This window comes from Brassica napus, chromosome C9 (assembly GCF_020379485.1).
Source record: "Brassica napus cultivar Da-Ae chromosome C9, Da-Ae, whole genome shotgun sequence".
In the NCBI taxonomy this organism is placed as follows: Eukaryota; Viridiplantae; Streptophyta; class Magnoliopsida; order Brassicales; family Brassicaceae; genus Brassica; species Brassica napus.
Window position 1 is genome coordinate 45,035,929 of NC_063452.1, and position 24,399 is coordinate 45,060,327.

The 24,399-nt window shown below is 36.3% G+C and overlaps 3 protein-coding genes across 3 annotated transcripts; 1 reads left to right on the plus strand and 2 right to left on the minus strand.

The window, feature by feature from the left end:
* The first annotated feature begins 1,818 nt into the window (after window positions 1-1,818).
* LOC106429974 (indole-3-acetate O-methyltransferase 1) lies at window positions 1,819-6,260 on the plus strand. The gene is made up of 4 exons (XM_013870746.3): window positions 1,819-2,054; window positions 2,498-2,917; window positions 3,174-3,449; window positions 5,706-6,260. The coding sequence occupies exons 1-4, from the start codon at window positions 1,944-1,946 to the stop codon at window positions 6,057-6,059; spliced, it is 1,161 nt and encodes a 386-aa protein (XP_013726200.2). The 5' UTR covers window positions 1,819-1,943; the 3' UTR covers window positions 6,060-6,260.
* Window positions 6,261-6,456: 196 nt separating this feature from the next.
* On the minus strand, window positions 6,457-8,297 carry LOC106429986 (peroxygenase 2-like). Its single transcript, XM_013870760.3, has 6 exons — window positions 7,967-8,297; window positions 7,699-7,848; window positions 7,254-7,339; window positions 7,075-7,169; window positions 6,851-6,976; window positions 6,457-6,752 (listed from the first exon to the last, which is right to left on the minus strand). The coding sequence occupies exons 1-6, from the start codon at window positions 8,214-8,216 to the stop codon at window positions 6,590-6,592; spliced, it is 870 nt and encodes a 289-aa protein (XP_013726214.1). The 5' UTR covers window positions 8,217-8,297; the 3' UTR covers window positions 6,457-6,589.
* A 3,202-nt stretch (window positions 8,298-11,499) lies between these two features.
* LOC106429992 (65-kDa microtubule-associated protein 1) lies at window positions 11,500-15,271 on the minus strand. The gene is made up of 8 exons (XM_013870766.3): window positions 15,102-15,271; window positions 14,628-14,722; window positions 14,340-14,549; window positions 13,802-14,263; window positions 12,900-13,367; window positions 12,290-12,377; window positions 12,062-12,210; window positions 11,500-11,986 (listed from the first exon to the last, which is right to left on the minus strand). Exons 2-8 carry the CDS (start codon window positions 14,697-14,699, stop codon window positions 11,678-11,680), a joined length of 1,758 nt encoding a protein of 585 aa, XP_013726220.1. The 5' UTR covers window positions 14,700-14,722; window positions 15,102-15,271; the 3' UTR covers window positions 11,500-11,677.
* Between the last annotated feature and the right edge of the window lie 9,128 nt (window positions 15,272-24,399).

Below are 24,399 nucleotides of genomic sequence, written 5' to 3' on the forward strand. Positions count from 1 at the left end.
TGTAACATTGCGTATGGGTATATGCCAACATTATGTTTGGTTGAAAATAAGAAAATAATAGCATCTAGTTTTAGGATAGGGATGATGAAAATGTAGAGAAATGGATAGAGTTTAAAAAACCGGCAACATGATGAATAAAACTACTCTCTTTTCTTATATTGCTTCACTCTCTCTGTTCCATTGGATTCCATGAATTTTCGGCGTCAATCTCGTGCCTTACCCACTCTTATTTCCTACATACGCTACTTTTACATTTACTCTGCATATACCCAACAAATTAATCAATTTATTATATTACGGAATAAACCAACTAATGGAGATTTAAACCTTAAAATAAACAAAAGGTTTTAAGCAATGGAGATTTAAACTAGCCATTTTGTGTTCAGATGAACATGCCATGTAAAATTAAGATAAGCGTTCTTAATTATAAGATTACGGATAGATCATACATCACCTGAACTTATACGTTCGATTGGTTTAATTACCTAATTCTACATTACATTGCATATATATACTCGACCATATGAACATATAGCAGCCTGGTGTCAATAAAAAGAACGGAAGTTATAATGACATCGTCTAATTAACCATATTTTGGGATAGCTGATAACTTGATAGAGATCATTAGCCGGCAATCGTTAGGACTTGGTAACAATACTCTTTTATATTAGGACCAATACTTGGGATATGAATAATACGATAGTGGATAAAAAAGCAATGGATGAATAATGTTTGAAACATGCATGAATCTAACTACGATCGTATCATAGCTTGAATACTCCTAGTGTCGCCTCGGGTGGTATCAAATGGAAACACATTCATTTTCCTTTTGATTTTTCTCATCATGGATATTTAATGCCAGCCAATAAGTTATTACTCTTAAGACTCATTAATTTACCCTAACCTTATGCCCCACTTACTAATATTAAAAACAATAGATTCTTGTTATACCATAGTTGTTATTACATCATCCATCATATCTATTCATTACAAAATCAAAATCTTACCATATCACAGTACTCTTAACTAGCATTCACTGACCTAGTTATCCGCTAGAGATGATTCTTCAAATCAACCAACAACAAGTTGAATTTTTTTCATTTAAAAAAAAGACAACAATTACCTATATTCTAATATATATCACAATCAATAGAAACATATTAACTACTATAACAACCACAAAATAGAGCTAAAATAACACTTATATACTTTCAAAAAAAAATATTACCACGAAATGAACACATTTTTCAAATCACAAATTACTAGTATTTTATGACCGAATATTTTGCTTCTATGTTTTCTACCTGTAGAAAGTAAAATTTATACATCAGGATGAATAAAAATGTATACTTATGTAGATGTGTGCGAAGTACAAGTGCTATTTTTTATACACAGAGAACACTAAATAACAGTTGTCATAATACTTAACAGAAATGTCATTTTTAAATATTTTCATTCAAATCACAACCGCAAAAACACTTGACAAAAATATCACATCAAAGATTCATACAATTATACGTGTGTGGCATATAACTGTATATATTTTCTACTCTCTACTCCGATGAACCCTACAAGAAATGTGGTTGACAAAAATAATAACCTGCAGTACACAAAATGACAAACCATGTATATCCCATATATCATGTGGCACAAGTACACCACATAATTATATTTTGTTGTTTGGGAAACAAACATAATGATGCGTTGTTTTTCATGAATAATCATTATATACACAATATGTACGCAGAGGCACATTTAATTATATGTTTCTCCATTCAACTAATTTATATACATATATCATTTCCTCTCTTTGTCCTCTTTTTCTATAAATATGTGTCGTCCCTTCAAGCTTGTCTCATTCTCAAAAACAAAGTACAGAGAAAGAGAGAGAAAGAGAGAGAGACGAGATAAGAAGATAGAAATAAAAAGAAGAGAGTAAGAGAATGGGTTCCAAGGGAGACAACGTTGCTGTATGTAACATGAAGCTCGAGAGACTTCTCAGCATGAAAGGTGGCAAAGGACAAGACAGCTATGCAAATAACTCTCAAGCTCAGGTCTCTACATCTTTATTAATAGTTAATTTCATTAAGAAAACTTCTAATAACTCGATTATATTTTTATCTCGAGTAATAAAATTGGAAATTTATCAAGAAATTATGTTTTAAGCAAGGGAGTGCTCAAAGATTAGCTAAATCTATTAAATTTCTTTAAAGCTTAGTTCGAGTTCAACTCAGTTTAGTGCAAATAAGAAATCAAGTCGATTTTGATTTATCTTTTGTTTGTAAATGTTTGAATCGGATTGGAAACCTTTGATTTACGTTAAATTAATTATTTAAGCTGTATATAATCATACACAATGCGTATAATTTTAACACAGATATAGGACATTGTCGACGTGCATGGAAGTGTACATATTTTACCAAGTCACGAGAAAAAGATATCGATAGTTTAAATATAAAAATCCTGAAAAGTAAAAAAATTTACCAAATATATGCAGGCGATGCATGCACGGTCCATGCTTCACCTCTTAGAAGAAACACTTGACAACGTTCACCTAAACTCCTCGGCCAACCCTTCACCGTTCACGGCGGTTGATCTCGGTTGCTCCTCCGGCGCAAATACCATACACATCATCGATTTCATCGTCAAACACATCTCTAAGCGTTTTGATACCGCCGGGATTGATCCACCGGAGTTCACTGCTTTCTTCTCCGACCTCCCAAACAACGACTTCAACACTCTTTTTCAGCTGCTTCCACCACTTGTCTCTAACTCTTGCATGGAGGAGTGCCTTGCGGCCGACGGAAATCGCTCCTACTTCGTCGCTGGTGTTCCCGGATCGTTTTACCGGAGACTTTTCCCGGCGAGAACAATTGATATTTTCCACTCTGCCTTTTCTTTGCATTGGCTCTCTCAGGTATGCTCACGTTATTTACAATTCGCATGGTTCGGCTCGTATCGTATAATCTTTTAACGGTTCTATATTTTCTAATTTCTTTTCTGTTCTAACCTTTAATTATTTTATAAATGTTTGAAATATGGTTAGATTTTGATCAGACGCTTAGCTAACAGTGGTTGTTAACTTGTGATTTTGTTTACTTTTGGATTAATTAATTTTAACCAGAAAATCTTTTTTTAAATCTGATTAAATTGAGAAATGGGCAATTTGGTAGGTGCCGGAGAGCGTCACGGATAGGAGATCGGCGGCATACAATAGAGGAAGGGTGTTCATACACGGCGCCGGAGAGAAGATAGCCACGGCGTACAAACGCCAATTTCAGGCGGACTTGGCGGAGTTTTTGAGGGCAAGAGCGGCGGAGGTTAAGAGAGGTGGAGCCATGTTCCTCGTTTGTCTCGGTCGTACCTCTGTAGATCCCACCGATCAAGGTGGTGCCGGTCTACTCTTCGGTACTCATTTTCAGGACGCTTGGGACGACCTTGTCAGCGAGGTACGACCTTTAAAAGTTGAACTATTTTTGTTTGGCAAAGTGAAAGTTTAACTCTTTCCCCCCCCATATTACTTAGTTAATCTCACAATTCTAAATTATTAGAGCACCCTCAACGCAAATACCCAACTTGAGTTTTCTATTTTTTTTTTGTGCTGATTTAAAAAGAAAAAAAAATTAAAAATGAACCAATCGAGGGCCGCCACGTGTCAGTGGGGTCCGCGAAACAGTGCAAAAGACATCCCTTATTTCGCGACAGGATATAACGGTCTCTCCCTTTTTGGTGGGGCCCACACCACATTTTCCTCTAAAAATCCACCTTGCATCCCGCGTTAATCATGGCCTTAGCCTTGAGCTCTTAGAGCTATAGTATAAGTTGAATTATTTTTGTTTGGCAAAGTAAAAGTACAACTGGTTAACGTTTTTGATGTATAAATTGCAGTATGTATTATCTTAATCAATAATATGAATATCAATATAATAATATTTATTATAAATTTAATAAAATAGGTTAGAACATTTAAAATTATTAAACTAAAATAAATAAAATATACTAACTAAAATAAATTAAATTACAATCAAAGAAAAATACTTATTTATATATTCTAACAAAAATACCTATATATTTACATATAATTTTATGTTGTAAATTTTTAGTTACCAAATAGAATTAGAAACTAAAATTATAGGAATAGTTTTGTTTAAATAATTCAAATGGAAATGATAGCTTATAAACATTTTTGACAAACTTATAAATATATATATACATTTTTGAACATGCTTTTATCAACCAACACAAACTAAACGTGCACATGGATGTATTAAAAAAAATTGTTAGAAAATGTAAAGTAACCGTAGGCAACTAATAAAAAACAAGAAAAGGCTAACTCAATTTCTAATACATGCAATTTTGCTTGATGTTGAGTTAATACTTGATTTATCAATTTTACTAAAAGAGTAACTTGATGACAAAAAAAAAAGTAACTTAAAATGGTAAATCATGTACAACACATTATAACTCAAACATTAACACAAAAATATATAATTAGTTCATCATTGGTAACATTTTTTAGTTGAACTTCTAATTCAAATCTAATCAAACGCAACTCATGTCACCGATCAAAGCCTATATATCTGCACCTAACCATACTGTTTTAAACACCCTGGCGTAAAATCAACAAACCTAGTATACTAGTTTCGTATACGTAATCAAATATTATCCACGTACACATTTCTTGAAATTCAGTTTTTTGACACGATAATATATTTAAAGAATTGTCAAACATAGAAATCTAGTTTTGTATATATGGTGGAATTTTATCATTGAACAAGTTTCTTGAAGTTGTGTTAACTTTGCTCGAAAAAAATAAGTTAACAAAACTGAACTTTTGCGTAAAAACGATATACTAACGAAACAGAAGCAGATGATGGTGGTTCCTTTTAGGACCACGTTAGTACACTCTGACCACTCGTTTTAAACTTAAGAATCATTCGTACCCGTCCGATTCTCCTCTCACCGACCCCAGATGGATCTTAACCATCTATTGCGACGTTCATTCTATGCAGTTGCCAAAATATCGACATCGTGACCTTGTCGAGGCAAACAGGCCATATTATTGGACAACACGTACAGTGGAAAAAGACATACAAAAAGATTCAACAAGAATTGTTATGTTGCTTTCTAACATAATTATTATCACCCCGTTAAATCAATATAGTCACTACCAAAAAGTAAAGTTTACATGTGTTGAGTCATTATAAACATATATTCACACCTAAAAGTTAGTGTACCCCTTTATAATTATTCACATATTTTTATGATGAATAGCAGTACCGTATATACCAAAAAGTAAAGTTTACATGTGTTGAGTCATTATAAACATTTTCATGTTTGAAAATTGATTTTAATATATGTTATAATCGTGTTAAACATATAACTATAAAATGAAATCATTAATCTATTAGTACTATTATACGTTTTGTTATTTATTTTATCAAAACTCTATTGAGTTAAAATATTTTTGCTATACCATTACTCGGCTAGCTAGGCGGCTATTTCATTATCCCACTACTTATCCAGATACACCAATTAGCCTCTTTTTGTGTTCAACTGAACCGTCATATGTATTTCCATTGACATTAATTAGTTTAACTGGCTAAGCGTCCTGATCTAATCAATGATTTTCAGTTCCAGTATTTTAACGTAACAAAAAAAGAGAGAATTGACGTAGATGTTTTACAAAAATCATTGATGTTTAGGGTTTGGTAGCGGCAGAGAAGCGCGACGGATTCAATATTCCGGTGTACGCTCCAAGCCTGCAAGATTTCAAGGAAGTAGTTGAAGCGGACGGCTCCTTCACCATTGAGAAGCTTGTAGTTTACAAAGGAGGGAGTCCACTTGTGGTGAGCGAGCCGGACGATGCATCTGAGGTCGGTCGTGCTTTTGCTAGTAGTTGTCGGAGTGTGGCTGGAGTACTAGTTGAAGCTCACATCGGGGAAGAGCTAAGCAACGAGTTGTTCTCAAGAGTTGAACGTCGAGCCACTAGCCATGCCAAGGATGTCTTGGTGAACTTGCAGTTCTTTCATATCGTCGCTTCTTTATCTTTTACCTAGAACCAGAATAAAATGAAAAAGATAAAATTAAAGAAACGTGTTCGCGTGCTTTTATTAACTCCATTTTTTCCTCTTAGGGCGTGTTATTGTGTTATGTTTTTCTTGGCTTATCTGTCATATGGCTGTTTGATCATGTAATCGAAAATAGTTAGATAAAGTTTTCTTTCTTTAAATCTTTATGAAAAGGAAGTCTTTGTTTCATTCTGTGTCGGGTTCCTAACCAAATCAGCTAAACCAAACGGATATCATAACAATAAAAATCGAAATTTAGACAAAATTTGATCCACTATAATAATCTCTATATGTCTAATAGTTGTATCTTACCATTACATTCTAATATTTATGGTTAGCAACAAATTTCTATGTATTTTCAGACATAAAAATATCGAACGACTTATAAGAAAAATGCATATATATTACCAACGTTAACATATATAAAACATAGTATTTAATTACAAAGAACTAGTTCATAATTAATTCTACGAGTGTTGTTCCCCTTAGACTACAAAGAACCAAGATCATCATCATCATCAGTAGTAGTACGATCTGTACTCACTCATCTCGGTATAATTCCTGACGCAATAATAAAACAAGCTCCCATCAAAACACCTCCTTACCGCTTCTTTTGATAAGAATCCTTCTTTGTCACTGGCTAACGCATACAATACTCCCCATTCCACCTTGCTTGCTAGCCTACACACACCAATATATACACTTCTTCATCAGAATCCATGGATTGGTTAATAGTCAAGGAATTATAACCACATTTGATCAATTTAATAATTATATACCAGCCGAAAAAGTCAAAGGCATCCCGGTTTCCTTCAGTCATGTCCCATAGTTCCCCAATACTCAATCTGTCTGGCACTGTTCTCGCGTATTTGCTAAACATCAACTCAAGATTCGCTGGTATATACCTTCCACAATCGCGCACAGACACACAAATTTAAAGCAAACGTTAATTGGCATATCACGTTAATACGTTATATAGGTTGCAGTTATGTTGTTACTTTACCTTCCTTCATTGTCATATGTTTTAGAATCACTTCCATGCTTTGCCTTGTGAATGGTGTTTATATATATAGGGAAGAATGGATACGGTATCCACCCCTATAATAATGGTAAAAAAACATACCCATCATAAACGGATTGGTAGTGTTAAATTAAATCAAACCTGTATAATGTAGACCTTACCGGGAGAGTAGCATAGCTAAGAGCTATGTGGATACCAGCAGCCAAGATAAGCGACGCAAGTAAATTGAAACGGAGTAACCGGAATCCTGGTGGATATCAAATCGTGTATATGTATACACAAACCAGAAAATGTCATAAATCTTTATAGAAGCCATGCAAAAAAAATTCCAGTTGCACACAGTGGCGGAGCCACTTTGGTTAGAGGGGGGTCAGTTGACCCCAATGAAATCTACAAAATTGTAAATTTAAGCTTGTTCTTAATGTTATTCTTGTGGTGAGATGGTCAAAATCTATCTTTTTGACCCCCATGTCTTGTGTTCAAGTCTCATACATGTCACTTTTTCCTCTTATAAATTAATTTTGACCCCTATAAAATCTACACCTAGCTCCGCCACTGTTGCACACGTTAAAAGGTCTCATACGTAGATTGAAGTAATATGTTTACCATAGAAGGTTTCGGAGGGATAAATGATGCCATTATCATCCAAATCGAAGAAAGCGACATGTTGCTGAAGAACACTAAGGCCATTATGCCTATGCTCCGCTGTTCCTAGCGGGTGCTCCATATCTGGTGCTTGAAGTGCTCTCGGCAAATCTAGTTCATCAAAATTTATAATTAGTGTACCGTAGAATTGAAGCGCGCATTATAAATACCGACGAGTGCTTGATAATTATGTATAGATTGAGGGGTTGGGGGTTATAAGGAGAAGTACAAGGTTTAGGAAATGTGTCATCCAAGTCACCACGAACGCGCCGGTGATAAGTCACGGGAGCGCAAGGAGCCACCGTCTTCATCGCGTCCCTCTCCATCATCTCCATCGTCGTCATTGCTCTCTCTCTCTCTCTCTCTTTTTCTCTCTCTCTACAGTGATAAGAGAAATGAGAATTAGGAGGAAGAGGAGACCGAAACATTTCGATGTTCCGTGGCGGACATGCACGCGCCACAATGCCACCGTTTGCCATCTCTTAATCCTAATATCACCTTTCACTGAGTGAAGGACACATCACACATGTTATGAAACATGTGACATACAAACCAAACCAAACTGAACCTTAACAATATTCTTGCATTAAAAGGCTGAATGGAAATCAAACCGAAATAAATCAATATTTTCAGTAAACTAATTGAACATATACGAAATATATCGTGGAAGAACTATGGTCTATTAGTCAAAGCTTTTTTTTTTCAAAACACCGGTAAATCACCGATTACGTTATCCTATCATCTCTAATTCTATTATATATGATTACCAATTACGTGTTATATTGATAAACAATTTCATGGATAATGATTCCACAATAAAACTCTTTCTTCCAAACACTTAGATTGCGACATTCTCAATGGGAATGTTCCCTCCATAATAGACTACCATAACAAACGACTCTACTTACATTACTCTGGAACATTTGATAAGATTTACATCTTATAATCAGCAAAAAATTACATTGTTTAGGATTCAAACTCATACTTTAGATGTAAAATCTTTTAAACTTTAACCATTAAAATATGGCGCTTTCACATATTAGTCAAAGTTTAAAAAGACTTTAAATTAAATTAAGAGTTTAATTTATAAAAAAAAAAAGCAATTTCTTACGTATTATAAGATGTAAATTTTATTAAATATTCTAAAAATTGTTCGTTGTGATCGTATATTGCGGAATATCCATCAAAAATGTCATATAGGCAAAATTGTATGTCAATTTAAGTGTTATGAAGAAATCTATATCGTGAAATCATTATCCGTAACCTATTCATTATCATCGCATATGTTGCATTATATGTAATAAAATAAAAATTATATAAATGATATGATTGATTTGATCGTGTTAAAAAACATTTAACAAATATTATATCAAATAAAAATTACATAACCCAGCATCGCTAAAAGCCTGAAATGAGCAAATTCAAAGTAAACCGAATTAACGAAACTTTAAATCAAAATTACAAAATGACGAGTTGAAATATAGTTCGGCAATTTCTTTTACTGAACCAGAACCAAGTCAAACCAAATTACTTTCGGTTTAGTTAGGATACACTTTTCATATATAACTCACAAAACAAATGAATGCTTGGGACGTTTTTATAAGGCTGTTGGACAAGTTCATGCTTCAGGTTCTTATGGACTTTATATCGTAAGGCCCATCCATCCATACAAATCTCTGATTCTTAACCACAGTAACTGGTTTTTTTCGTAACACTAAGTCAAGAACCAACCAATTGCATTTTCATTACCTTTTTCTCTCTCAGTCCCGATTCCCGAAGCAGAGTCGTGCGTTGTCCGTCTCGACGCCGGTAAGGCCTCTGGCCACCGGCGTCGGGTCCTCCTCTCCATCGTTTGCTCTGCTCTGTTTTGTTATTGTCTTTTCGTCACTTTCAGTTACTGGTTTTTTGTCCTCGCCGTCTCCTACGGCTCTGCTCCTTGGAATCCTCTCGAAGCTCTGTTCACCAGATCTTCTCACCTCCTTGTACCAGCGGAGTCCATGCTTGGGTCTCAGCCTGAGTCTCCTCTGTTCATCGCCGACATCGTACATTCGTCTTCAACCATCAGCGCCGCTCTTTTCTGTGGAAGCAAAACTACCAGATCTACTCCTCCCGAGTGTTGGCTCGCCAGATCTGAAGGCTTTTGTGTATCTGAAGCGCTTCCACTATTCCTCGCCACCTTCATCTACGACGAGATTCTTCGGTTCTGTATAGCAAATCTGTCACCAACCCTTGTCATCTGTCTTGCTGGTCTTGGTACTGCCGTGTATCCCGTCTCTGAGACATCACTGGCTCACCAAAGATTCTGTGGAGATAATCCTTGCAGAGAATATTTATTGACATCTCCGACAATGTCAAGGTTCTCCCAAGTTTCCATCGTCAAACCCAGTACCCTTTCAACAACAAAGATCCAGCACCCACAACACATCATCTCCTCCGCGCTCCGTCCAGTCACATTGAGTCTCACCGGACTCAGGAGGTTGGCAGCTACAGCTCGCTCCGGCGAATCGAGAGACGGCGCACGTGAGTCATCACACGACAAAACCCTAATTGTCTTTGTGAGTATTTTGGGCATGGGCTTTGGTTTTTGGTGTGGGCCTAAGTTTTACAGATTTAAAAATTCTATTTGGGTAATGGGTCTCATAACCATGTTGGCTTGGTCTCATAACCATGTTGGCTTCGCTCCCTGCATTTTCTCTGAACGTTATTGAGTCTGCTGATTGTTGGTTGAGGTCTCTTCCGGTTACTACTAGCGGCCTCCGACACGGTAATGTCGAGGGGGGTGGTTCTGACTCGATTATACCATCCGCTACATCACTAGACTCCATCTTGCCAAGCGTCTCCCTCCGACAATTACCTCCGACAAAGTCAACCATTCTGTTCGGTTCAATGCCAAATCCACCGATGGTTTCGGAGAATAAAATTGGTTAAACAACGTCCACATCTTGCTTATCGATTGTGTTGCTCTCCGGATCAGCTGAGATTTACATAGTCTCTCGAGTCAATATAGTCAGTTCTAGAGCTGTTCTCATACGTTTGAAGAGTTTATTCTTAATGCGACTTTTCGTGGCGCTAAACCTTGAGTTTTCATCACTCAGGTTTCTCTCCAACAATTCAACGCTCGTTAGAGCTATCTCCGGCAACCTCCAGTCAAAAGAAATCATCGGCATCGTTAGCGACATCCGATCGATCTCCTCTGGTTTTGCATATGTTTCTTTCTCGTATTTCTTAGCAAAAGTGGTTTTTCAAGTTCATCTATCAGTGTAATGACTTTGGGTTTGGGTCATTTTTGGGCTCAAATCTCTTTCTTAGTTTCTAATTAAAATTTCTGTGACAAAAAAAATAAAAAATAAAAAAATAAACCACAGTAACTGATTAAGAAGCTTGTTGAAGGAAGTGGAGGGGGAGGGTGGTAAGTTGCTGAGTTTTGATAGTACGAAGGACTCGATGGGAAGCTGCTCTCGCAAAGATGACAGAGGATGATCTTGAGATGAGTAATATTGTGGTGTCGAGGGACTTGGTTACAAGTTTGGTGGAGGTTATGGAAGGTAGAATCATCATTGGAGTTGTACAATGGATTAGGCTCTATTCCATGTTTCCATCATTTTCACCGGAATCCTATAAACAACGGCAATGCCCACAGAGACAAGATTAACAAGCAGGTGTTGTCATCTATAAACACCGACAAGTCGTAGAACAGAGCAGATTAACAAGCCATAGCCATCTGACTATCCATGTCTGCCAATAAGTCAAGATGATACCAACTATCAAAAACAACACTAACAACACACACACAAACAGATACACATATTCTAGTACATCATTCTACTCTCAAATGTCTTTTTTGTTTGTTGGTCTTCTTCTCTCAAGTGTTTTGTTTCATACAACCCTCTCTCCCTAAACAGACAAGAGTGAAAACTACAGATGTTTGCCTTTCATATATTCAGGGTGAAGCTGAAACATGACCTGCAGCACCAGAAACCGGAGATGAAGCAGCAGCTTCCTCTTTCGAAATGGCAACGTAGTTTGTAGGAGCAGCCGGCCTGTCTATCGTCTCCCTTCTCCCTCCTTTTGCAATTGACCTGCTTCCAATCTGGCTTGCATTCAAAGATAAACGCCGGTTTGGTGCTCCGTTGTTGTTAGCTCGTGCCCCCACCGGTTTCTTAGCACTGACTGGTCTTGCAGGGCTTGGCCTGGTGCTGAAGGCAGTGTCTTGCTCTACGTGTGGCTGTTCTTGAACCTTCTTTTGTTCCTGTTCATTAAGACAAAAGGAATAGTTTAAAGAATGAATGACATGTTGGCTTAATAGTAGAAATGATAAACTTACCCTCAGCCTCCGTTTCTCATCTTCTCGTTCTTGCCTAAGCATACCGTACTCATCTAACATAGCTAACAGAGGAACGCCATCGTATGCAAAGGACATGCTGTGTTCCTCTTCCCATGCTCGGGTCTTGGCTACCAATGTGTCAACCATGGCTTTTTGCACAAACAAGAAACATCCAATAAGATACGAAAAAAAAAGAGAAACTTGCTTGCAAAAGTCTTCTACACCTACCAGGAATCTTGCTGACCAGAATCCGAGCTTTCTCAGCTCTCTTGAGATTCAAATGCGCGCCTCTGCTTGCACTGTACCTGTTCTGATCCTGTTCTCACAAACCAGAACCATGCAAAAACAGCTCAAGATCCAATCAAAAGTTAATGTGTTTTCAACTTTTGATGATTTGGGGCAGGGATTTTTAACCAAACCGAAATTTCGGTTAATTCGGTGAGGAGTTCGGTTCAATTCAGGTTTATAAAAAAACTTCGGTTTTAGGTTCGGTAATCGGTTAGTTCGGTTTAAAAAAAATTGTTAACTTCGAGCTGAACTAACCTAGGAACCCAAGTAATCGGACTAGCCTAAATTACCCAAAAATTCAAACCAAACTAACCGAATTAACCAATATTTTGAACTAAATGAACTTAACTAACTGAAATTGCCGAGTTTACCCAAATTTCTAACCTAAATATAATCGAAACCAAAAACTTCGGTAAGTTCTGGTAAAAATTTTAAAAACCGAATTATGCGAATACCGAACCGAAATTTTTTACAGTTCAATTCGGCGAGATTTTAGTCAAACCGAACTACCCGAACCCGCAGACCATTGATGTATCATAGTGTGCATTACCCGGTTGTAGTCCTCTAGCCAACTCTCTTCCTCACAAGCAGACATCCATTTCTCAACTCGGTCCAATATATCCTTCCTACTAAACGCTTCTTCTTTAGCCTTAGCTATCTGACTATCCATGTCCGCCAATAACTCAGTAGGCTCAACGTTTCCAGAGTCAATCAGCGACATGATCCTCTCGCGAGCAGATTCAGGGTTTGTTTCCACGTGAGCGCGAGCGTATATCTCCTCAAGCTCAGACTGTTTCTTGAAAGCAATCTCCTTCATACGGCTGGCTTTCAGCTGGTCAAGCCTGTCCACTTCCACCTCGGCCTGCTTGATCAGATCACGTGCAAGAGCACCTGGCGTAGTCACCTCATCGACTGAAGCTGAAATGTTACAAGTAACGTGATTGAAAAGATCCCTTTCCTCGTCAGGAGTGTCCATCAGGTTCCATAGATCAATCAGCTGAGTAGCTAGCTCTTGAAGCTGACAACAGGGAAAAAACAAATATTCATTAATGGATCTCGTCATCAATGATACTCATTTAAGAATTACTTCCTAAATAATACTCTACTAGAAATAAACATGAAAGTTTATTTTGTTTATTCTGCTAGAAAAAAAAATACGGTGGGAAGTATTCTAATTCAAATATTTATGCATATTCTAAAGAAGGAAAATGATCAAAACATGAATTTCTAGATATAAGAGTATTTTTTTATTTTTATAACAACAAAAATGTTTTCTTTAGGCAGGCAAGTAACTAGTAATACAAGCCGCTAGTAACGAAATTTTTTTTCATAATCGGTACTTGGATTACACTTGCAAATATCTAAATAATACTCCTTATACAACAACGAGTACTTGAAAAATCAAGTCTGGAACAGGGCGAGTAGCGAGTAATATTTGTGAAAGTGTTTTACCATTTGAAGTCTTTGCTTCTTATCATCTTTGAGAGTCAGAACGGTTTTAGCCAACGTAGAAAGCGTCTCATTGCTAATGCTCTTGGACTGGGCACCGGTTTCTTCATCTAAACTCGGATGAACTTCTCTGACAGTGGTTAAGAAGTCCAAACCAAGAACAGCGCATAGATCGTGAACAGTGCTCACAAACTCGAGCACCTTCTGCAACCTATCACTCTTCTCTTTCTGAAGCTCTTGGAGTTGGCTATGGAAATCGTCTAGCTTCTTAAGGGAAAGATCAGACTCGTCGACTATAGGAACCTCGCTGCTCAAACCACCAGCGATCTCTCCACAAATCTTCTGGATTTGTGATTGTACATCAGAGAACTCTCTGACTCTCTCCTCTTTCTGTTGCCAGAGTTGTTCAAGAGCCGGTGCTATAGCAGCAAGCTGTTCTTTAATCGTTCCAGAAGACTTATCCGGCTGAAACAGAAGAAACAAAACAAATCAAGATAGATCCAGTTGTAAAACTTTGGGGAAAGAGAATATTATGACTTACAATGCCATTATTAACAAAGGTTTTATCTCCAAGGGAGGTGGTGAGGCTGGAGAGTTCAGCGTTAGCATCCGACAAGGTTTGGAGAAGCTCGGCTCGCGATTTGGCAGCCTGCTCGACTTTTTTCTTGTAAACGCCAAGACACTCTTGCTCTATCTGGAGAAGGAGTTTGTCTCGTTCCTCGTCGCTCTCACCAACTTCATCCCATATTTCCTATAAAAAAAAAAAAAGGATTTATAATAAAGTTCGCCCTTGGCAGCTTATTAGATGGGGATGGTTGCGACATTTTACCTGCAACTTTTGGAGTAAGGTACCACAAGTGATCTCTCCAAGAAGAGGACTTTCAGCATCTGTGACCACCATTGTCGCGATATCAGAAGGCTTCCCTGAAGAAAAGATTAAAGCAAGAACCAGTTAGATCTTACTTCAACATCAGAATGCAGTGAAATCGGATTAAGAAACAGATGCTATGAGCAAATACAACAAATACTATTTTTCGTAATCACTCTAATCAAAGATTAACTTCCACAGACCAAACAATAAAAATAAAATAAAAAAGAATCCTTTGGGTGGGGAAACAAAAAACTTGAACTTGTGAAGCTCAAAAACAATCCGATCAACTAGAAGAAAAGAACAAGCAGATCTCACTGCGTTAGGGAAAAAAAAAAAACACGAACTTTAAGGGAATCAAACAGCATTTGGTGATAAAACCAAAGCAATCAGAAACGAACATAAAACTGATCAAATCTAAACAGTTGTAGTTACCGAGATTGACAGTGAATTTGTAAGGGTTTTAATAGGGTTTCTCTCTCTCTCTCTTTCTACACAACACTCTTCTTCGTGTAGATCTGAAGCTCTGTGGCGATAATATATAAAACTCACTGTTCGAGAGTGAGAGGAAATGTTTTTTACATATGAAGGTGAAAAAAATGAAAAAATTATGTATGGATGGAGAGAGGTGGAAGAGACGGGGAGGTGGTGTGGGACCCATAATTTCTGTACGTCAAAGAGTAAAACAAAACATTTAACCCCTACTTTTTCTGCTTTATTACCAAAACATGACACACTATTTACTCACAGGTTTTGCGTCTTCTACTCTTCCATGACTTTGTTCTTTGCTGGGACTTCGGATATTCGGTTCGGGTTCGGATAAGATCCGATCGGGTCCAGGTTTTTCGGATAAATGAATTTTATACCCAATGAGTACTTAGTAAATTTCGGTTCGGGTTTCGGATCGGGTACTACCGGTTTTGGGTCGGTTCCGGGTACCCGTTTCTTATGTGAATTATATAAATATTTACAAAATAAAATAATTATATACCAGTTTTTTATTTATTTATTTTATTTTTTTAAAAAAAATTAATAGAAATCGTATATATATTAGTAATATGTATTAAATACAACGAAGTTGAACTAGTTTAGTGGTATTGCAGTTGTTGCTTTGCCTATCCAACCCGGGTTCAACCCTCGAAAGATACAAATCTATGTTTTTTAAGCATAGAATTCGGGTTAAACGGGTACCCGTTCGGTTTCGGGCAAAAACCGGAACCGAACCGATACCCATGGATAATTAACACTAATACCCATCGGATAAATTGCCTAGAACCGAAACCGAACCGAACCGGTCCATTTCGGGTCGGTTCCGGTTCGGGTATTCGGTTATGGATAAAAATCCCAGGCCTACCTTTTTCTTACAACTAGATTCTCTGAAATAAATAAAAGGCTTCAATAATTGTAACGTTTTCCACACAAAAAAAAAAAAAACAGTTTTGAAAAATTTAATAGAGATTACTTGATAATTACTTATAAGTAAAAATCAACAAACCATAATTATTTGGGGATGAATGAAGGAGTCCGTGAACGGTGAAAGCAATCTACAGTCAAAAGTAGTTACTGGGAACTTGTCTGATTTCAAATGGTCATAAGCCGAGGTACATACAGTGCTATAGTCGAACATACAGACAGACGTCAACCACATGTTATATTACATTATAGGTTCACTCCAAAGAATTCAAAGTTGCTAAAAGTCCGTCAACCACATGTTATATCGTGTCATTAAATAAAGCTTCACCATGCTAATATGTATAGGTAATAGGCTAATAGCTCTACAAAACAACTACCACCAACATTGTTTACCAATTACTACGTTTTGGGGACCATAGGTCACATATATGGTCCATTTTTATTCTTGTTTAAAAATTACTTTATCCACAACTATAAATATTTATAAGGCTGTAAATATATTCGGTTTCAAATTTTCAATCAATCTATGACTCTTGACAGAGATAATTATTTCTCGAAGCTCTTTAAAGTTCAACAGAACTATAAAATGTATAGTTTGAAAAATCAAAGCAAATAACGTAGACAGCCATGAAAATGTTATAAAAAAAACTTGTATTTTATTGTATGGCAAGAATTTAGATAAAGGCAAAATTTTATACCCGTAGAAATTTTAACACTGATATAGGAAGAGAGAGTTTCTTATTATAGAAAGAGAGAAAGAGATTGAGGCGTGTTTTACAATGAACGAAAACGTTCGTATATATAGAAATAAATTTACTGTGCAAATAGTGCAGCGGACCCCACATCTTTTTATATTTTCAACGAAACACAGCTGCACCTTATTTTTGACTTTCGTAACACTCCCCCTTGGGGGCCGGTGTCACTATCCGCTCTCGCTTAACGTCTTTGTTGCCTCGTTAAAAACTTTTTTTGTAAAACCCAATGGAAAAAACCATAGTAAGGTAAAAAGAGTACAACCACGTAAGCTCCCCCTCGAATAAGCGGTCATAGATCCTTCTGATGACGCATTCCAATGTTATGGATGTGTTTTCTGAATACTGAGGTAGGGAGTGATTTTGTGAAGAGGTCGGCTGCATTGTCGCATGATCGAACATATCTTACTTCAATCTCTTTATTCTTTTCGAGCTCTTGAGTGTATGAGAAGAACTTCGGAGGTATATGTTTGGTTCTATCACTTTTGATATATCCTTCCTTCGTTTGAGCAACACATGCCGAGTTATCTTCATATAGAATAGTTGGCTCCGTATTTTCGTCAATCCCACTGCTTGAACAGATGTGTCAGCTTATTGATCTTAGCCATACACATTCTCTACTTGCTTCATGGAGTGCAATGATCTCAGCGTGATTTGAAGAAGTAGCAACAAGTGTCTGCTTCTGAGAACGCCAAGATATGGCGGTGCCTCCAATTGTAAAAACATATCCTGTCTGGGATCGAACTTTGTGTGGATCTGACAATTAACCTGCATCTGCAAAACCAATCATTTGACCTTTTGAACTTTTAGGATAAAACAAGCCTAAATCAGTTGTTCCTTGAAGGTAACGAAAGACATGTTTAATTTCATTCCAATGTCTTCGTGTAGGAGAAGAACTAAATCTCGCTAAAGATTAATGGTAAAAGATATGTCAGGTCGAGAACAATTTGCAAGATACATAAGAGCTCCAATTGCACTTAAGTATGGAGTTTCAGGACCAAGTATTTCTTCATTTTCCTCAGATGGTCGAAACGGATCATTTTCAACATTAAGTGATCTAACGACCATCGGGGTGCTAAGAGGAGTAGCTTTATCCATGTTAAAGTGTTTCAATACTCATTTGGTATATGTAGACTGGTGTATAAATATACCCTTTTGAGAATGCTCAATTTGTAATCCTAGACAATATTTTGTCTGTCCGAGATCTTTCATCTCAAATTCTCCTTTCAGATAGTTTGATGTCTTTTGGATTTCGTTTTGAGTTCCAATAATATTAAGATCATCAACGTACACCGCGATTATCACAAATCCGGATGTTGTTTTCTTTATGAAAACACAAGGGCATATAGGATCATTCGTGTATCCTTCTTTTGTTAAGTGTTCGCTGAGACGATTATACCACATTCGTCCAGATTGTTTTAACCCATATAATGATCTTTGCAATTTTATTGCACATAACTCTTTAGGTTTGGAACTTAGCGTTTCTGGCATTTTAAATCCATCAGGGATTCTCATATAGATATCAGTATCTAATGATCCATATAAATATGCCGTAACGACATCCATGAGACGCATTTCTAAATTTTCATTGGCCGCTAGGCTCATCAGGAATCTAAATGTGATTGCGTCCATGACAGGAGAATAAGTTTCCTCATAATCAATTCCTGGCCTTTGAGAGAAACCTTGGGCTATGAGACGAGCTTTGTGTCTTGTAATCTCGTTTTTCTCATTTCTTTTTCGGACAAACACCCATTTGTACCCAATAGGTTTTACATCTTTGGGTGTGAGCACAATAGGTCCGAATACATTTCGTTTGTTAAGTGAATCTAGTTCGACTTGAATTGCATCTTTCCATTTTATCCAGTCATGTCTCTTTTGACATTCATATACAGACTTTGGTTCTGGATCTTCGTTTTCTTCATTTATTTCCTTTGCTAAAAGGTATGAGAAAATGTCATCAATATCATCCATCTCATTTCGTTTCCATATCTTTCCATTATGGATGTAATTGATAGAAATCTCATGATTTCCTTCAGATTCAAGATGCTTTATATTGTCGTTAGATTCACAATTTTCTTCGTCCAAAATATTTTCTGTTATTTTGGGAGTATCATGCTTTTAACATTCCTTACGTTTTCTAGGAAGTTTATCCTTTGAACCAATAGGTCTACCGCGCTTTAAACGTGTTCCTGATTCACGTGTATCAACTGCCGTTCCACCATTTTGTGGTATTTCAATACGAGCAGGAGTATTTGCAGCGGGTATATGTGATTTAGTTACCATTTTGGTATCAGCAAATGCATCAGGTAACTGATTTGCTATATTTTGTAAATGCATGATACGTCGAACTTCTAGTTCTGACTGTTTTGTAGGAGGATCAAGGTGTAATAACGATGGTACACTCCATTTGATCTCTTCCTACTTGTTTATTGTCTCCCCCTAGAGTTGGGAATTCTTTCTCATTGAAATGACAATCGGCAAATCGTGCCGTAAACACATCACCAGTTTGTGGTTCTAGGTATCTTATTATTGATGGAGAATCATAGCCAATATATATTCCCAACCGTCTTTGCGGTCCCATCTTTGTACGTTGCGGTGGTGCTATTGGAATATAAACCGCACAACCAAAGATTTTTAGATAGAGATATTTGGTTCTTTTCCAAATGCTAACTGTAATGGGGAATATCTATGATATGCACTTGGTCTTATCCGAATTAATGCTTCTGCATGCAAAATAGCATGTCCCCATACAGAGGTTGGGAGTTTTGATCTCATGATCAATGGCCTTGCAATTAGTTGCAGCCGTTTAATTAATGATTCTGCCAAACCATTTTGTGTATGAACATGAGCAACAAAATGCTCTACTTCAATCCCTGATACCATACAATAATCATTAAAAGTTTGGGATGTGAATTCACCAGCGTTATCTAATCTAACTCTTTTAATTGGATAATCTGAGAACTGTGCTCTTAATTTGATTATCTGAGTTAGAAATCTCGCAAATGCCATATTTCGAGATGATAACAAACAAACATGTGACCATCTACTCGATGCATCGATTAATACCATAAAGTAGTAGAATGGTCCACACGGTGGATGTATTGGTCCACAAATATCACCTTGGATTCTTTCCAAAAACTTTGGTGATTCTTTGTCAATTTTGGTTGGTGATGGTCTTATGATTAATTTCCCAAGTCACATGTCATTTTATTACTTTGGTATATATCTTGGGTTTTTATTGAATGACCATGTGAGCTTTCAATGATTTTTCGCATCATTGTAACATCTTCTGGATGGTGATGGTCGCTTTCAATTTTGGTTGGTGATGGTCGCATCACATGTCATTTTATTACTTTGGTATATATCTTGGGTTTTTATTGAATGACCATGTGAGCTTTCAATGATTTTTCGCATCATTGTAGTGCCTGGGTGACCAAGACGATCATGCCATAATGTAACATCTTCTGGATTTCTTTTGATCACAAGATGTGATTCGATAGCATCAATATAAGTGTGATGCAATCCAAAAGGAAGTTCTGGAATTTTTTTCAGTACAAGGCCTTTGCCTGATTTTTCAGAAGTTATATACAAATACTTCTTTCCATTCTCAGTTGCAGACTGAGTGTTATACCCTTGACGGTATATATCTTTGAAACTCAACAAATTTCTCTTAGAATTTGGAGAATATAAGGCATTATCTATGGAAAACTTTGTTCCATTAGGCAACATAAAGTTTGCCTTGCCAATTCCTTCGATCAGGTCTGTATGACCTGATAGTGTGTTTACAGTCATTTTTACTGACTTTAAAGTAGAGAAATATATCTTATCCTTCAGTATAGTGTGCGTTGTGCCACTATCTGGTATGCAAACTTCTCTACCAATTTGTTTAGTTGTTGTTCCATTTGCTTTCTTATCCATTTCGAATCGCAGAGTGATCGTGCTGATAACGTGTTATAAAAAGAACTTATATTTTATTGTATCGCAGGAATTTAGATAAGGGCAAAATTTTATACCCGTAAAAATTTTAAAACTGATATAGGAAGAGAGAGTTTCTTATTATAGAGAGAGAGAAGAGATTGAGGCGTGTTTTACAATGAACAAAAACGTTCGTATATATAGAAAGAAATTTAATGTGCAAATAGTGCAGCGGACCCCACATCTTTTTATATTTTCAACGAAACACGGCTGTACCTTATTTTTGACTTTCGTAACAGAAAATACATTTTAAAAATGGAATTTTTTTGTAGGATTGTCAAAAGTGTAAAAACTGTGTTTTCTTTCTTTTCAAATTAGCAGTAATTTTTTATTATTATTGGAGAAATTCTATTAATATCTAAGGTTTGATAGGCAAGAACTGTGGTTTGATTTTTTAGTTGTAGAGTTATATTTGTGATTTTTTTTTTGCTTAGGACTCCAGATTTTAATTGTTAAAAGTCTTTTGATTAAGATATTTATTTCTAGAGAGCAATTATAATAAATTAATAACATGAGTTTAAAGAGGAGCTGTGAATTTTTTTAATGGATGTAAACTTGTAAAAATATATTTCCTCCGTTTTATTTTAATTGTCGTTTTAGAATTATGCACACAGATTAAAAACATTAAATTTTGTATATTTACTAAATAAAAACATTATTACCAATATATCCAACCACATTTCAACCAATAAAAAATTAGAATGAAATATAAAGTCAATAGATTTTGCATTGAAATTATAAAACGAACATTTATTTGAAATGAAAATTTTATTCTATAACAAAAACTAAACTGAAACAGATAGATAAATTAAGATTGGTGTAGATTTAAAATTGTAGGTGTGGCTATAGAGAATATCTATAGCCTCTGTTCGAAAACGCGGGCGCCTAGGTACCCGACTAATCGCTGTTTGGACAACTTCCTAGGCGGTTTTAACATAATCGGCCAACAAAATCGTTAGCCAATTAGTCGGCCCGTTAAAATGATTACTCGGTCCATTTACTGATTTGTCGGTCTTCAAACCGATTAATCGGCCCAATTTAATAGGCTTAAATGGTAAACTGTGAAAGTATTATATTAGGCCTCATAGAAAATCTGAAGCCCATATACCTTGAGTTTGCATTGCATGTATATTATATATATAGAGTTCAGACTTTGCCCCTCTTTTCTCCGGTAAGCGATGTGGGACTTTGTCCAAGGATATCGAACCCAGGTTGATCAGCGCAATAGAAAATGTTTCAGCCACTAGGAGACAACAAATACTTGTGTATGTTATTACCCATATGTCTCTATATATACATATAGTCCCCGATTAATTTGTGTTTCAATTATATGATATTCATTTTTGCTAACAATTAACTTTTGTTAAAACCAATAAATATAAATTTCAATAATAACATACGAAAAAACTATTATATTCTAATATATTTATATTATATATTTAATTCAAACATTTTAATAAAATAAAATAATAATTAAATTTAATCCCCGTGTATACCCTGATTAATCTCCAATTTTTTTTGCAACTTGCTACGCCCGAGGTTGACGTCCGATTAGCGCCTAGTGTGGTTATGAACAGGGGCGATAGCCAATCATACCTCTAATAGTTTGTAGCTAGTACTATGATTAGTGAAATTGTATTTACTTATCATTTTTGAGTTTGAACATGGATCAGAGAGGTAGTTTCGTAAACTCAGCCAAGACAAGCGCTAAGGATGAGGTCAGAGGGAACGTAATTAGTCAAGCGTCAATATAAAACCAAACTAGAAAAGAAAAGGAGTTATGTGACAAAGAAAACAAGTCATAGTCAATGTTAGTTGGCAAATTCATTGTGAAATCGACATATATACTTGTATGTTATCTAGGACATATATGTATACATTGATAAAACACAGATTTTAAAATCAAAAAGTGAACAAAAATTACAAAAAAAAAACTGGTGCCCTTAGAAATCATTTTTGCTGCAACTAATGTATTAATATCACACAAAATTGTCAAACATAGAAAAAAAATTCATGTTCTGACAAAATAATCATAATTTTAAGAAGTGATTAAAATTTACAAAATAAAAAGCAATGTTATCATTATAAATAATTAATTGCAGTTATATATCTTACAAACATCAAAAATAGTTAAAAACAAAAAAATTAGTGCCGAAAAAATGAAAGAATGACAGAAAAATGCGATGAGAAAGCGGAAAAAAGTTTGCTGCCATATTAAAATGTATCAAATTATCATTAATGTTAATGTTCAATTGTACAATCCTCATGTATTTATACCCCTATTATGTACACGTATACACTTTATATACAAGCGGTATTATACACTATATGCTATGTATCCAATATAATTCCAAAAAAAATGCTCAGATCTTTCACACATTCCCCATCGTACTCTTGTTTATGTTTCTTGAACTCTGTGATAGAGTTATCCACCTCTTTAACTAGTTCATCTGTTGAGAACTGCATTCAAGTTTTTTTGGACAATGTTTTGTTACTAATTTACCGTTTAGTTCCTCTTTCGGAGACAAGACTATTAAGCATGTAAAAGTACCTCTAAGTTTTCGCATTTGAAGATATCTCCAACAGCCAAATTATGCTTTATTATGTTGGTATTGCTCACTCTCTAAGTTTCTAGAAACTCATTTACTGCTTTTTGACTTGAAGAGAAGCCAATTGTTCTTCTGTGAGCTTCATGTTTCCCTACTGCAACATGTCATTGAGCATTACGCATCTTAGTGACAATAAAAGAGAATAAGAGAAATAGAGTTAAATGCTTGCCTGAATCTAGAAGCCTAGCTCCATAAAATTGTCTTCCTTGTTCCTCGAATAAAGATTGAGGAATCTCTACTTCAACCATCTGAAAACAAAAAAGCAGCAAACGACAATGTTTTCAATCAAACTAATGAACAATGTTACTACTTTAAAATGCTTGATGGTGCAACCAGGGAACACTTTTGTGACAACCCATTCCGCTCACTCGGAATCCGGCTCACAGCCCTGCAGTGCACCGACCCTAACCCTTCACCGTGGGATGAAACACCTCCACATCCACCGATAGGTTATTGGTGCGCTTGGCGTTATTCGAACCCAAGACTTCACCCTTTAACAACACTCCTACAGGTCAATTGGTGACAACTCATCATGTAGGAGTGTTGTTAAAAGGTAAGGTCTTGGGTTCGAGTAACGTCAAACGCACCAATAACCTATCGGTAGATGTGGAGGCGTTTCCTCTTTTTGTGTGACAACACATCCCGCTCACTCGGAATCCCGGCCATACATGTAGGTTATTGATGTGCTTAGCGTTACTCGAACCTAAAACCTCACCATTTAACAACACTCAAACATGATGAGTTGTCACCATTTAACAACACTCCAATATGATGAGTTAACTCATCATGTTGGAGTGTTGTTAAAGGGTGAGGTTTTGGGTTCGAGTAACGTCAAGCGCATCAATAACCTACATGTATGGCCGGGAGGGACGCACATGAGAGGGTTAGGGTTGGTTCCCTGCAGAGCTGTGAGCCAGATTCCGAGTGAGCGGGATGGGTTGTCACAACTTTATCAACAAGTGAATCGTCTGAGTTTATAAATCT

Bases quoted from the DNA above. Each gene is read 5' to 3' on its own strand.
- LOC106429974 (XM_013870746.3), top strand. From the start codon at position 1,944: ATGGGTTCCAAGGGAGACAACGTTGCTGTATGTAACATGAAGCTCGAG. The intron at 2,055-2,497 runs GTCTCTACATCT...AAATATATGCAG, and splicing joins CAAATAACTCTCAAGCTCAG to GCGATGCATGCACGGTCCAT. The intron at 2,918-3,173 runs GTATGCTCACGT...GCAATTTGGTAG, and splicing joins CTTTGCATTGGCTCTCTCAG to GTGCCGGAGAGCGTCACGGA.
- LOC106429986 (XM_013870760.3), bottom strand. From the start codon at position 8,216: ATGGCAAACGGTGGCATTGTGGCGCGTGCATGTCCGCCACGGAACATC. The intron at 7,340-7,698 runs GTAAACATATTA...GATATCCACCAG, and splicing joins TCCCTCCGAAACCTTCTATG to GATTCCGGTTACTCCGTTTC. The intron at 6,753-6,850 runs GTATATAATTAT...TGGTGTGTGTAG, and splicing joins GCCTTTGACTTTTTCGGCTG to GCTAGCAAGCAAGGTGGAAT.
- LOC106429992 (XM_013870766.3), bottom strand. From the start codon at position 14,699: ATGGTGGTCACAGATGCTGAAAGTCCTCTTCTTGGAGAGATCACTTGT. The intron at 14,550-14,627 runs GTAAAATGTCGC...TTTTTTTTATAG, and splicing joins CCTTACTCCAAAAGTTGCAG to GAAATATGGGATGAAGTTGG. The intron at 12,378-12,899 runs GTAATGCACACT...TTGTGAGAACAG, and splicing joins GGCTAGAGGACTACAACCGG to GATCAGAACAGGTACAGTGC.